At 37.9% G+C, this 14,754-nt stretch overlaps 1 protein-coding gene across 1 annotated transcript; it reads left to right on the top strand.

Annotated features, from left to right (window-relative positions):
- Positions 1-1,369: 1,369 nt before the first annotated feature.
- On the top strand, positions 1,370-9,725 carry tspan9b (tetraspanin 9b). The gene is made up of 9 exons (XM_030720601.1): positions 1,370-1,504; positions 3,112-3,180; positions 3,570-3,689; positions 3,792-3,866; positions 4,321-4,416; positions 5,761-5,868; positions 6,626-6,658; positions 6,752-6,835; positions 9,050-9,725. Exons 1-9 carry the CDS (start codon positions 1,445-1,447, stop codon positions 9,134-9,136), a joined length of 732 nt encoding a protein of 243 aa, XP_030576461.1. The 5' UTR covers positions 1,370-1,444; the 3' UTR covers positions 9,137-9,725.
- The last annotated feature ends 5,029 nt before the right edge of the window (positions 9,726-14,754 follow it).

Genomic DNA, 14,754 nt, shown 5'->3' with positions numbered 1-14,754 from the left:
TACTGGCCCTTGTTTGTGAAATATGTGGATTGAAGAAACAATTCCAAGAGCAGACACACTTGGTTGATGTTGAGGGTGGAGTCATCCTATATTCTATAACAAACTACCTCCAACGCTTTGGTAACTGGAGCACAAGTGAAGCGCAATGTAACATCATAAGAGACCATGTTTCATCTGCCTTCATAACGACATCGTTCACCTTCTCCACAAAATATCAAAAACAAAAAGCAAACCAGAAAACCAGTCCAAAGACTTCAAAATGATGATTACAGTAATTCTACTGTAGAAATGTTTACATGTTGAAACAGAGGCTACAATGCTGCAAGCCTGACTGCTCATCACTGCCTTTTTTTGCCTGTTGAAGATCAGGTTCTGGCTGCTGAGCTGGGGTCAGCTTAAACATCGCTCTGGTTTCTTCACTAGCGCAGTGTTAGCATGCTGTTGTTGCAAAGACCCATTGTTGTGTGAGCAGGATAATGCAGTTGCTTCTGTCATGGAAGCAGTTTGCACTTTACCATCATGCTCTTGCCCTTTTGTGCAATAAATGTCACTACTGAAGAACAACTGAAGATTGCGCCACTATTTTCCTCCATCCCTCCATCCCTCCAGCCAGCCATCTTCTTCCACTTATCCAGGGCCAGGTTGCGGGGCAGCAGCCCAAGCAGAGAAGCCCAGATCTCCCACTCCCCAGCCACCTCCACCAGCTCATCCTGGGGGATACTGAGGCATTCTCAGGCCAGCCGAGAGATATACCCTTTCCCACGTGTCCTGGGTCTACCCCAGGGCCTCCTCCCTGTAGGACATGCCTCGAACACCTCCCCCAAGAGACACCCAGGAGGCATCCTAATCAGATGCCACCTCAACTGGCTCCTTTCGACTTTATTCTGAAGTCTGCACATTTGTAACACACATTCTGGTCGTGGAGTGATTTACAAGAAGGATTTAATCAGGTTTTTAACTTTTTATTTCAGACACTTTTTTCTGTCATTCTTTGTTAAATGTGGTTACTGCCAGTTGTGTAATTGTGAAAACAAAATTAACAGCAACCTTTTTAGCATATTGTTGTTAAAGGGGGTCCATACATGAGAGGCAATGGTTAGCCCTTTGCACAGCATAGCCTTCTGTACCACTGCAGAAAGCTGTCAAGTTTGCAGTTCAAATTCAGTTTTTATTTTTAGCTTTCTGCAGTTTTAATCTCTTTGTTTCAGTTTTTCAGTTTTCAAGCTGCAGTTGCTAAAAAAATATTTCTAACTGTGCATGTCCTATGAGGTCTTCCTGTGCATATGAGGGTTTGGCTACAGAGCAGCTCTGTTTCACTTTTGTGCGCTCTTTCTCTCACGTTCACTCAGTGTGCAGTTTATAAGAGCACACAAAGCTGCACATCATCACACACTGAGCTGCAATATTACTGCTTCACCTGTGAGTCAACTACTAAAAAGTGAAGATGGGGAAAATTAATGGATGCCTTAAGTGTGTTTTTATCTTCTTCAACGTGTTGTTTCTGGTAAGTGGAAACTTTAGAAAACATGAGGTTTTTTTTTTTGTTTGTTTTGGTTATTTATGTTGGAGGATTAAGATCAGAAAACTAGAAGGACTTTTTTTCATGAGCTGATTTTAAAAAATTAATGTTCAGAAACAGAAAAACTTGGTAAGATGGTGTTGGAAAAACTGAAAAAAATCACTTTCATCTTTTACCAGAATTGCTTCAATATTAAAAACACAGAAAAGTTTGCATCCAACAAAAGGAAATGTGTAAAACTCTAAAAAGAGTACAAAGAAGTCAAATATCTAGCGATAAAACAGCCTGGTGCTTGGACAAATAAACCGGACATGATTACAGACCAAATCTAACCGAGTTCTTCCAACAGTCAGCTCCAGATATGAACTGCTCACACTCAGTAAACAGTCGTGCAACAGGAAGTTAGAAAGTTAGAAATATGATTTGTTCTCTGTTGTCTTACGCCTCCATTTTTTTTTTTAAGTCAACCTGCCAACCAGCGAGCTGCTTTTCTTTTCTCATCTTTTAATATGAAGAAAAGTACTAGAGAGGTAATGAAAAGGAGGGGACAGAGAGGGTGGAGTTAGAAGAAGCTGTTTTTACTTTGGTTAGCCTTTAGTATGCAATTTTTGTAGCCAGGCAACTTCAAAGGAAAAAAAATTATTAAAAGCACAATTTTATGCAATCAAACAGAAAGAGAGGAACAATATTTGTGTGTGTGTGTGTGTGTGGGTGCAGCTGTAGGCATGGAGTAGTAGTTTGTACAGTTAAACACAACCAAGCATGCTGTCCAAGTACGCTGGATATTTCATCCTGAATCGATGGCCACAAGCAGATCAACTTGTTTCACTCTGAAACAATCTCAGACTCCAATGATAAAAATATATTAATACTACTACTACTACTACTAATAATAATAAACAACCTGCATATGGCAGTGAATACATCTCATATTAGTGTTGTACAATAACTTCCTCACTGTTGGGCTAAATTTCTCTGTTCATGTGCAATAAGGAATTAATTCCATTAATCACTTAATTAACTGTAAGAACAGTTTGACTCTTTTGTGAACAATCCAGTTTCTCACTGAAATGTAAGAAAACGCCTCTACTCAGTTCTACTCTTCTTCTGCAGCAGACTTAGGTTCTCTGGCACAATGCTGTGTTATAGTGCCACCTACTGATCACTTCTGGGAACAGAATTAATTCTGTTTTGTAGGTTACATCACACACATTTAGTAAATAATGTATTTTCAATATATACATCACAATGTGGTGATAAATCTTCAGATTACATCAATTAGAAGTTTTATAATAATAATATTTTAATCTGGATCAGCATGTGACATTTATTGTGTGTATGGGTGTATGTGCTGGTTTGTGTTATGAGAGGGGACGGCTCTGCTCAGGTCTTTTTAGTTCTGCCTGCCTCAAATGTGTCAGTGCAGAAAATATCTGGTGGAATTTCAATGAATTTTTGTTCTTAATTTTTTTTTCAAGTTTATTTTCTATTAATGTTTAGTGTTTCTCCACTTTGTTTTCTTAGGAATAAATGTTTTGACACAGTTAAGCCTCTAAACACAAACACTAACTACTGTTATTCTGTTTCCTTAGCTCCAGGGATGTGGAATGATTTTTCTGGTAGCAAGCCTCCATTTTTTCTGCATTACCTACCACATCCAGGTAAAAAAGGAGGAACTTCACCACATTAAACACAGTAACAATGTAAACAGTTACAGAAGTTTCCTTTAATAATAATAAATTATAGTAAACAGTAGTTTACATGGAAGCAGGCAGTTATCCAGCTGTAGTGGAATCTCTGATGTTAGCAGTGTCACTAAAAGTGACAGTAAAAAAATGTGCCATGAGGTCCTTGCAGACCTTGGTCCAGGGACCTATTAGCAATTTACTACATCCGTGTCATACTCAAGCATAAGACTAATGAAGTGGACCATCACTCTAACACCTACCTTTGGATAATTTCTTTGATTTTGTTTTAAAAAATAACAACAACAACAAAAAACTTGCAGATTAATCCACTGTTGGTGTTTTTCCCTGACATGCTGGAGCAGCTCTCGGCTCTTGGTATGCCAGGCATAGGCTGGTTTTGGCTGTTTGCCTTAGGTATCATCAGTGTCTCCTCCCTGGGAATCTTTGCTGCCTGCTGTGAGAAAAACCTCGCCCTCAAAATAGTATGTACAAGAGCCCAAATCAAACAAGATAAAGAACCAATACCTGTTTATTTTTTGTTGTTAATATTCTGTGAAAAAATCTTAATATTGTTGCATGTACAGTTTGCAGGCCTCATGGGGATCGGGATGCTTGTCATGCTCATCGTCGGCATCAGTGTAGTTGTCAAAAGAAACCAGGTAATCTGTTTCACTCTTCCTTATGCTGTTGTTCTTTCTCTCTATTATTATATTTGCTATATCAGTCAGTTTGAATCTCAGGTGAAGTAGTTTTCTAATGGCCTTCATTTTTGCTTACCTTTGAGATCAGCTGCCTCGATATTCTCTCTGCAACTGTTTGTTTTATTTTCTCATCACCTTAGTGACACTAAAACACACTGAGAAGTGCTTAGATTACACCCTGACTGTAGGGTCTAAGGGGTAGTTTGAGAAAAGTTAGTAATATTTCTTGAGAGAAAATCAATCAACCAGAAGAAGGCAGGAAGTAGTTTGATTCACATCATTTGTTTTCTATTTTGATTACCCTTTTTGGTTACTCTGCCTATTTGGGCTTTTTGTCCTTCTGTCTGTCTTGATGCTAAAATAATCTCTCATTTGTCTACCACGATACTAAAGGTGTTCCTGTTATTTGCAGATAAAGACTGCCTTCCTGAGTACCTCCAGTGATCTTGTGAAGCCCTACATGACAACACCAGGCATTACAGACATGATTGAGGCTCTACAGAAATTTGTAATGTTCTTTGTACTATTAACCTCTGAGAATACTCTTTCTACTGCACCTTGTGGATTTTGGTAGAAGTATGAGGTCTGATCAAAAAGTTCTATAAAATACAAAAACCATACCCATTTTAAATTTGGCCAAACTGCACTTCATTGTTGTATCCTTGAGCACCTCTGGATTGATCAATGGCTGCTGTTATTTTTGATCACTCTGAGGAAGTTCTGCTCTAACAAGTTGCACTCAGGCATCTGTGCCCATACGATGGATCCATCCATGTCACAATGAGAGCTCTTCAACTTTTGGGAAAGGAGATAAGTTCCAGGAAGCCAAATCTGGTGAGTAGATGGTGAGGGCAGATTGTGGTGGTGAGCAGGTTCATCGTGATACGTGCCACAGCTGTTTAGTGTCATGGAGCTTTTGGGCTTTGTTATCTTTTGTGTTTTGTGCTGAGTTTGTCTCCCTAGTTGCTCTGTTCCTGTTTTATTTTGGTAATACTTCTGCTCTGCGTAACTTCTCCTTTAAGTAATTATGTGTGGGGTAACTTCCCCTTAAAGAGTTAGTTATTCCCAGCTGTGTGCCCACCTGTTTCCCATCCTCTCATTATCCTTAAGTTTATTTAGTGTCTCAGTTGGCCTTGGTGCTTTCTTGTGTTCTCCCTCATGCTGTGTGTATCCAGTGCAGTTTATTATTTTTCTTTATTCTGTCTTCTTCGCGTCTGTGTAGTTTGTTTATTTAGGCTGATCTTGTTTTGGTGTGACTCTGGCAATAAAGCTGTAGAACGTCATTTCCTGTTTCCGAGTCCTGCATTGGGGTTCTAACCCTGCCTGCCACACAGCGGTGTCCTGACAGTTAAGGGTGAACGTTTTCTAACAATTTTACAGAAGAACTTGACACAGACAGTCTAACCCTGGGAAACGAATACACACTGTGTAATCCCGTTAATACAGAAGCAACAAGTAGCACGCTCCAGGTCACGCTTCCGACCTGAGGAGCAACATCGGGGCTTGGACCCTGTGGACTCCTCCACTGAAAACTGTTTAGTTTGTGGGTCGGACCGAAGTCAATATTTGCTGTCAACTTTGAAGTCTGTGGTCAACACAGATCTTCCAGGGAGTGATCTAAACATGGCAGCAGCACAGTAAGGGCCCAGAGGTGCACAGGGACCAACCTTGGAGGGGAGATCAGCCAAAGTCAGATTATGTTTTTGCTTTTTATGCCTGGAGTCAAGGAACTTTTTGATTGCACCTCATATAGGAAACCTTTTATTAATTTTGCAATGATAATGTTGATTAAAAACACAACTGCAGAATTTTGTTGAATACTGTTTAAGATCCTTCTAACATATGCTGACAGTTCGAATGCTGTGGAATAGGGAGTGCTGAGGACTGGGGTGATGAAATCCCTGACTCCTGTGGATGCAGCTCTTCAACGGCTTCATCTAAATGCAAATCCAGACCTTCGGTTGGTTTTATAACATAAAACTGGAATATCAGATTTGGGAGAGAAAAGTAGATCAATACACCTTACTTCATGGGTAAACTCATACTTAAGACACTTTAAATGGCTAAATGTGGTCAATTGTGGTACTTCAAGAATTTAATCTATAAATTCATCAGTTTTCTCGATCCATAGATAAAGTGTACGAGAACAACACACTCGTCATAAATTTCTGAAATCTGAAAAACACTGACACTACGGTAACTGTACTTGTCTAAATGTTTGATGAAAACTAAATTGCTAAATAATGGTGCTGATTGTTGTGACATTGACACACTAATGAACAGACTCCTCAGAGGCATCTGTGGCGTTGACTTTGCTGATGATGCACCACCGAGATCTTCCAGGTCAACCTGATGATTTATTGGTCAGAAATTGGCAAAAAGCCCCATAATCTATATAAAATCCTTTTAACTACGATTCTTATAAATGTGGTATTGTCAACATATAGAAAATACTGTATAAAAATGTAAAATATTATGTCACATTTGACATGTTGAGTTACATTGGACCTTACTGCTTGTTTTTACTGCACTATAAACTTCTTAAAGTACGTTTAAAAAGAACAAAGAAAAGAAAATGAATAAATACAAAATATGATTCCCATAAAAGTATATACCCTGCTGAGAGTGTTGTGTTTTATAATATGTATCACAAAATAAGAAAATAAACAATGGACTGTTTCTATTTGCATCCACATTTGGCTCTTGTTTTCTTGCAGGGAACCAGTGGCCCATTTGAAATCTACTCATTGGTAATCAATCAATCTGCCAGCCAACCCAAACACTGTTCAACCTGCCTGTCAGTTTGATTTCCAGGTAATAAACTTTTCCTTTCTCTTCTGCAGGCCTGCGGTGAACATGTCTTTGGGTTCTTGGATTATATCTTCCAGTTATTTATGGCCTTCTTCTTTGTATATGCTGTTACAGCAGTAAGATTTATTTCCTTTATTGTCATTGGTCATCACTGTGACTCCATCATTCTTTAAGATTTTGTCAAAATCACTGTGGCCACCTTTAACTTGTACATTTCATAACTTTAAAAATCAAAACCAGTATTTTAAAAGGTATTTAAAAACCTCAATGAGCAAAAACTAAGAGAGCAATGTTGAAGCAATGTACAGTAGTGTGCAAATGTTTTTGAGCCACTTCACATTTCTTTACATTTTGCTTCCAAGGAGCCAGACGCTCCTGTACTTTTTTTCTTGAGCAGTAGTTCTCCAGCTTTCTGAAGATCTTTCAAAGCTTTTTCTTTGGACCTTGGCTGCTTTTTAACTCAGTTTCAGTCCACTCCTTGTCCCTGATCATTTTTCAGAGGAATCTGCTTTTTGTTTGTTAACCACTTAACACTGACATATGAATCATTCAAGCATGAAAACACACTTAACTCAAGGGATGAACCAGTGTTGCGTCTACAGATAACAGACAACTTAGCAAAGAACCAATTAAAAGATTTCCTTTTAGGCACTTTGTTACTAGCAGCACGTTGCAAAAACCCATTATTTGATTATTTGTTCCCTTTTCTTTAGTTGAATCTATTGAAAAAATACCAAAGATAACAAAATAACATTTTTTTGCACCAACAAGGTGATTCTCAAAGAGCTATTGGCTGAAAACTTTGCACACCATGTGGAAATATGCCACGTGTAATTAAAAAAAAAATAAGGAAGGACAAAATAAAATAAAATAAATAAATAAATAAATAAAATGATCTACAGCAGATGAACAGTATCTGAAAGTTGTGTCCTTAAGAAACAGGAAAAAAAAAAATCCAGTATTGAGCTGTCAAAAAGCCATTATTAGAGAAGGGAAATAGGGACTAAAGGCTGAGGTATGCCAAATGACACAAGAACTGGAGTGGATAACCATGAAAATCAGTGGCAACAGGTCTGATGGAGAGATAAATCCAAATTTATGGGTCAAATCGTCATTGGTCTGGATGGAGGAGCTCCAACAGTGAGTGTCTGCAGCTAGCAGTAAAACACTGTGGAGGCGCTGGAGAAATATTGCTGAAGGCTACTTAAAGAAAGTACAGGAAACCTGCTTAATAGAGTTCAGGCTGTGTTGAAGAATAAATGTGGAAATATCAAATACTGAATTTCAAGTGGTGTTTGAACAGTACAAACTCTGTTTTTGCCTTATATATAACCAATTATGTTTCTACATGTTTCAATAAATCATTACACCTATTTCCCATTTTCCTAGTGAAATATAAGTAAATTAGGGGTGGCTCAAGACTTTTAGATTCAACTCATTGTCATTGTGCGCACAAGGCACACAACGAAATGATCGTTCCAGATCACTCATCCAGAGATGAGCATCTGCGGTCATGCAGCCAGAGACCGGTGCTACCGTTAGGCAATGTGGTTTAAGTGTCTTGCCCAAGGACACAACGCAGCGCAGGGACAGGGGCTCAAACCGGCAACCCTCCGGCTGCAAGGCGAATGCCTACCCACTGCGCCACTGCCACTAACTTTTGTACAGTGCTGTCATTTTGTGTCCTCACTACAAGTCTAGTAAACAACTATTCAAAAGTGCAATAACCCTTTTAGTACAATATTTGATACTTTGTTGATTGTTGTTCAAAAAAACCCCCAAAACAAACAAAAGAACAGGATCTATTTAATCATTTTTCACTAATTCTTTGTCAGTGTGTTGTAAGCTGGATGGGGCCATCAGGCCTAAGTTTGGATTTCTAAGATTTTTTTAATACTTAAGCAACAATCTTAACTCGTGCAGATTATTAAAACAACTTAAATGATTTTTACTGTTTTTAGCCATTGTTTATTTACTAATATTTGGTGGAGGTCTGCTGGGACCTACACTACAAAGTGAGTTTAACATATCATGGAACTAAAGCATTGAAACGTGAATCTTGTTGAGCATCTTAACTTTACCTCACTGTATAGCAGGTTGATGCAGGTAGAACATCCTCCACCACATAAACAGCAACAAGTTTGGTAATTCTGTTCCAGCTTCAGAGGAAAAGTTTGTCATTGCAGTATCAGTGAAGTAGCATTCATATTATTTTTTCCTCAGCAGTCCTCACCACCAGTGCTATTGAGCTGCACCTTTTTTTTTTTTTTTGATTGTGTCACCTGTCTACTTTGTGAGCTAACCACCTGTTCATCTACCTGTCTTTATAGCTGCTGGGCCTGCTTATTACCCTCTGGATGATCCATCAGGTCAGACGTAACAACCCTGATGAACCCATTACCATGGAGGACAAATGAAGGGAACCACCATGCACTCGTGTCCTCTAACCTTTGCACTTGTTAGGGTGTAAAGAGGACTCAGTGGTCAGGACATGGCCTCCTTTTTAACTTTGTTTTACAAAAAAACCCCCAAAACTACTTTGTGCTTTTAATGAGAGAGGGAAGCAAGAGGCAGATGTCGATGTGGCGTGCTGCAGGATTTTATTCAGGACAGAAACTGCTGACGTGCAGACTTTTTCTTCCAGCTTTCTAATGTAAAAAGTTTAGCTTAAAAAGCAAAACATTTATTTTTTTCTTGTGTTATTTGATGCTTTGCAGCATTGTAGTCATCTTCTATAGAGACGTATTAAAGAAAAGAAGCTGAACCTCCAAATCTGGCTGCAACTCAAAGTTGTTGAGGACAATAGATTTTAGTGGTTGCAGCTGAAAAAAGTGAAAACTTACAACTGTTAAAATTCATCCAAGGAACATCCTGTTGGCTAGTTTGGAATGATTCTTATTTCTCAAAGCTGGAAGGGGCATAAAAAAGAAAATAAAAAAATAGAACACACAAAATAAAAAAAAATAAAAAATAGGAACCAGGGTCTTCTCCAGATTTGCAAACTTATTAAAGGTATTTTTTTTTTTAGCACTATAATGTTTTTATATTAAAAAAAAAAGCTTAACTGTGGTCCATTGATATAAGCTAACTTCTTTATTAACTGGCCAGTTCATGAGTTCATGGTTTATGAGTACCACTGACTGTCAGGTACTGCTGTACCTCTCTGCAGGCAAAATGGTTTTATTTATCTTTTAGTGAATTTTGGGATGTGTCAGGTAAAAAAAAAAAAAAAATAGTTTAGAAAAATTAATGTAAAACAGTAATTCTGGGTTGCCCGGCAGCCTTCATGTCAAAATCTTACACATTGTGTGTGTACTAGAAAATCTCATTTTTGTCACCAGATTGTTCATGATGATCCCTCCCTCTTTGTTAAAGTGTTTAATTTTATACTGACAGAATCACTGTGAAATCTACACTCATTCTAAAATAAACTCTGCAGATTGAAAACCCACAATGTCCCACTTTTGTCTGTTCTAATGTATTTCCTCACCTTGATACAAGATGTAAATAATGTTAAAAGCTACATCCCATCCCTCCATCAGGAACACAGTTTAAGAGGCCGTTCCAAGGTTTAAGACGTTACTGGAAAATGAAATGAGTGAAGGCTGAAATAGAAGAAAATCCACAACACCAATGGAGGGCAATAAGTTTTGTGATTGAGGGGCTTTAAGAGCTGATCAAAAAAAAGAGGAGGTGAAGAAGCCCAAGGAGTCACAGGGCTGACATTTGTGCAAAGGTGCTTCTGGACTGAAAGAAGGTTGAAGGATGGGATTTTCTTGATGTTTCAGAAGCAGCAACCAGCCTGAATTTCATGGTGGTTCAAGAAAAAGAAACAACTTACCCAGTGTTTCCAGAGAGCTGTGAATGTGCCAGAGTTAACACTGAAGGATCAGCCTTTGTTCTGAGTATGTGAACACCTTCATTTAGTTTCCATTCTTCTCATTGGCATCTCTGTCAAAGTGGCCAAGCACCAAATTTCTAACCTTACCAATATTCAAATAGATGAGTTATAACAAATTTCACCAACTGTGCAACTGTCATGAAGGAGGAAACTATCCATAGAGAGCAAAATAATCTTTTTGAAGCAGACTGTAAATATGCTTTTTAATGCTAAAGTTTCTCAATACTTACTTTTGAAGCCTCAAGTGGGCATTAGAGGAACTGCAGGTTTTGACACTTAATTTTTCCACTCCAGAAATTGGAACTTGTCTCTGGCACACTGCACACCCAGAGAGAGGCAGAATGTATTAAAACAAAGATTAATGTGTGTGTTTTTTTTAAACAGGTGTGGAAAAAGATCCAACAAAAGCTATCAATAGGATGAATGGATTAAAAGTCCCAGGGCTGGCAATTTGGCAAAGAAGAGAGAGAAAGATGGTGGTTCATATGTTTGGGGACTAATTAGAGGATTGGAAACAGGTGTGCAGGGAGAGGTCAGGCGATAGCTGAAGGCAACAAACACCGAGGACTGTGACAGAGCAGAAACGTGTCTGCAATGATAGCGTTGGAACATGACTGGAGGAATAATGTGAGTAGAGAAGATCATTTTTAATCCAAAGATAATTTAATGGTGTTCTAAAATTGATCTGTCACACAGTGTTTGCAGAGTCTGGATTCTGTAATTGATTAAAGCCAATCAAATCATTGGAACCCCCTCTTTTCATCCAAAAAATTCAAAGTTCATCTCCATCAATCTCTTTTCTGCTGCTGAATCTCATCATTGCTTTCACCACAACCAGAGTTCAAGACTGTAGTAACATCCTCTGTGGTACATCATCTAAAACCCTGAATAAACACCCACTTTTTCCTCATGACCTGCACTCACAAAGCTCTCTATTAAATATAACTTTTCTGTTTCACGAGATTGTGCATGTATTAATTTGGTGATGCAAAACATTTATAAATGTTGTTCTGCTTGATTGTAATCTAAATCTCTTTTACACTCCTGAAATTGCAGCTACTTGAACACAGAACACACACCAAGATACATTTTGTTCAATCAAATCCATTTCACTCTGATCTGACAAATCAAAGCTGTTTCCACGTCTCCTTCATCAGAATGCAGGACAGTAACCTTCGAAGTTTAAATGGATCCAGTTTAAAGTTTCTGAGCTTTAATGTGCAGCCGTCACCTTAGAAATAAACAGCAGCACTGAGCAGACACTCAGCCAGGAAACAGTTAGATGGAATTCAAATGTTTTTATCGCTCTCTGCTAAATCTTCAGATTAATGGTTTTCTGCAGTGTTGCATTTTACATTTATATTTTTTATGTTTTAAAAGTAGGTGAACATAAAGATGTACAGTATCTTTGAGGTGATTATAATTTTTTCTTCTGCAAAGGCTAAGGGGAAGAAAATGGATGATAAACTAGATAAAATTTAAACAATACTAAACATTATCAGGTGATGAATAAAAATCTATACCAAACTACTGAGAGATAAATTTAGACTTTCTCTCTCTGATCTTTCAGAGTTAACTTCAATAGTTACTTCCTCCAAACCATCAACATGTTTATTAGATCCCATTCCTACTAGACTGCTCAAAGAAATCCTTCCAGTTATTGATGCGTCAATCTTAAATGATGATCAATCTGTCTTTATTAGTCAGCTATGTACCACAGACTTTTAAGGTGGCAGTAATTAAACCATAACTTAAAAAGCCATCACTGACCCAGCTGTCTTAGTAGACCAATCTCCAACCTTCCTTTTCTCTCAAAGACTCTTGAAAGAGTAGTTGTAAAACAGCTAACTGATCATCTGCAGAGGAACGGTTTATTTGAAGAGTTTCAGTCAGGTTTCAGAATTCATCACAGTACAGAAACAGCATTAGTGAAGGTTACAAATGATCTTCTTACAGCCTCTGACAGTGGACTCATCTCTGTTCTTGTCCTGCAGGAATGTCTTAAAGACATTAAGGTCTGGATGACCTCTAACTTCCTGCTTCTAAATTCAGATCAAACTGAAGTTCTTGTTCTCTGCCCCACAAATCTTAGAAACATGGTGTCAAACCAGATACTTACTCTGGATGGCATTACTTTGGCCTCCAGTAACACTGTGAGAAATCTTGGAGTCATTTTTGACCAGGATATGTCCTTCAATGCACATATTAAACAAATTTTTACATTTGCACAATATTTCTAAGATTAGAAACATCCTTTCTCACTTTGATGCTGAAAAGCTAATTCGTGCATTTATTACTTCTAGGCTGGACTCATAGTACTGTATCACCCCAACAGAGCACTTCGCTCTCAGACTGCTGGCTTACTTGTGGTTCCTAGGATACTTAAGAGTAGAATGGGAGGCAGAGCCTTCAGCTTTCAGGCCCCTCTTCTGTGGAACCAGCTCCCAGCTTGGATTCAGGAGACAGACACCTTCTGTTTTTAAGATTGGGCTTAAAATTTTCCTTTTTGATCAAACTTATAGTTAAATGGAGTTCTTATGCACTGCTTTTTTGCTCTGTGTGAGCTCTCAAAGTACTCTGTACAATTTCATATAAGCACTTCTTTTTACCCCTAAGTGCTTTATATCTAACATTCACACTCAAATGTATCTAATGGGGTTCAGTACCTTGCCCAAGGATGCTTTGGCATGCAGACTGGATTAGCCAGGGACAAAACCGCCAACCTGTTGCAAACTTTGCATTTCTTTTCATTGCCTGTAGGTATGGTTTGATGTTACTTTGGCTGCAGGAGGTCTGAGTTCTTCCTCCCCACTGTCACCAAGTGCTGCTCAAATAGGGCTGTATGATTGATTGATTTATTTATATATATATATATATATATATATATATATATATATATATATATATATATATATATATATATCTTTTTTTTTTTGAGGGAGGGTCTCAATATTTTAAGGTCTTTACAATATCATGTTGCATGCAAGTTGAAACAACTGATGTTGTGAAAGATTTATATATAAGTAAAGCATTTGCATAGGGGGAAAACAAGTGTGAAAAACAGGCCCTTTGATATGCATTAGGCTTTGTAATCTAATGCATGATACATATTTGATACAAATGTTTGAATCTGCTGATGCCCGGAAATCGAGGGAAGTCATGATGTGTATGTACCAAGTCTCAAGGCTAAACTGCAGTTCTCTACCATCTTGCAACTTGTTTTTTTTTTTTTTCTTCCACACTCAGTGAGAAAAAGGAAAAAAAGGAAATTTATCAGAAAAACTCATGATTTCCCAGTCAGTGAACCCTCATATTTAATTTTATAATTTCAGATCTGAGCACTTCTTGGCTCAGAAAGAGAACTATGGATTTTGTCCTTGTTGATTCCTGTGATTACATCTGGGAAAAAGTTTCATTGTGCTAATTGCTAACATTTAATTTACTAGTTATTTATAATGTTCTTAGGGGCACTTTGTTGACTGCTGAAGTTCAAGCAGAAACTAACCAAACACTTGTACATTTAAAAATAACAGAACACATTTAGCTCATCAAAAATCTGTTATCATTATATCGAACATAACACTCCACCTAGACTCTTGATCAGCGTCTGTTATCCTTTATTATTTTAAATGAAATAAAATGTAATTTTAATATTTTAAAATTAAACATGTCTGTTTACTTTTGGTCATGTTTTTGCCTCAGGATGAACCAGCTGCAGCCACTAGATGGCAGCACAGTCAAACTAAATGATGCATGCCTGCAGTGCCTCACATACTTAGTTTCTACTCATGTGAATTAAATGAAGGAGCTAAATAATTTATAAAGCTGAGGTCATTTTATTGTCTGTACTGATAGCAGATCTGTTTAGTTCACTGCTCCTTATGTATTTGACTTCCTCAGAAATCTAAGCCATGATCAGTGATGACCCTACCTCTGGGAACGCTGTCCACTCTTGGCAATCAGAGGACGAAGGACATAATTGTGTCATATATACTTGTCACCAAAACATAGGGATAGGGTTGAGTAGTCACCAGTTACCCAGTAGTACGGTGGCCCTTAGAGATCAATTTCACTACAACTTAAGAAAACACTAGCACACAGAAAAATCCTGCAAAAGCACAAAAAACACAGCAG

This window comes from Archocentrus centrarchus, chromosome 23 (assembly GCF_007364275.1).
Source record: "Archocentrus centrarchus isolate MPI-CPG fArcCen1 chromosome 23, fArcCen1, whole genome shotgun sequence".
Taxonomy (NCBI): Eukaryota; Metazoa; Chordata; class Actinopteri; order Cichliformes; family Cichlidae; genus Archocentrus; species Archocentrus centrarchus.
This window is presented reverse-complemented; position numbering and strand designations above follow the sequence as displayed.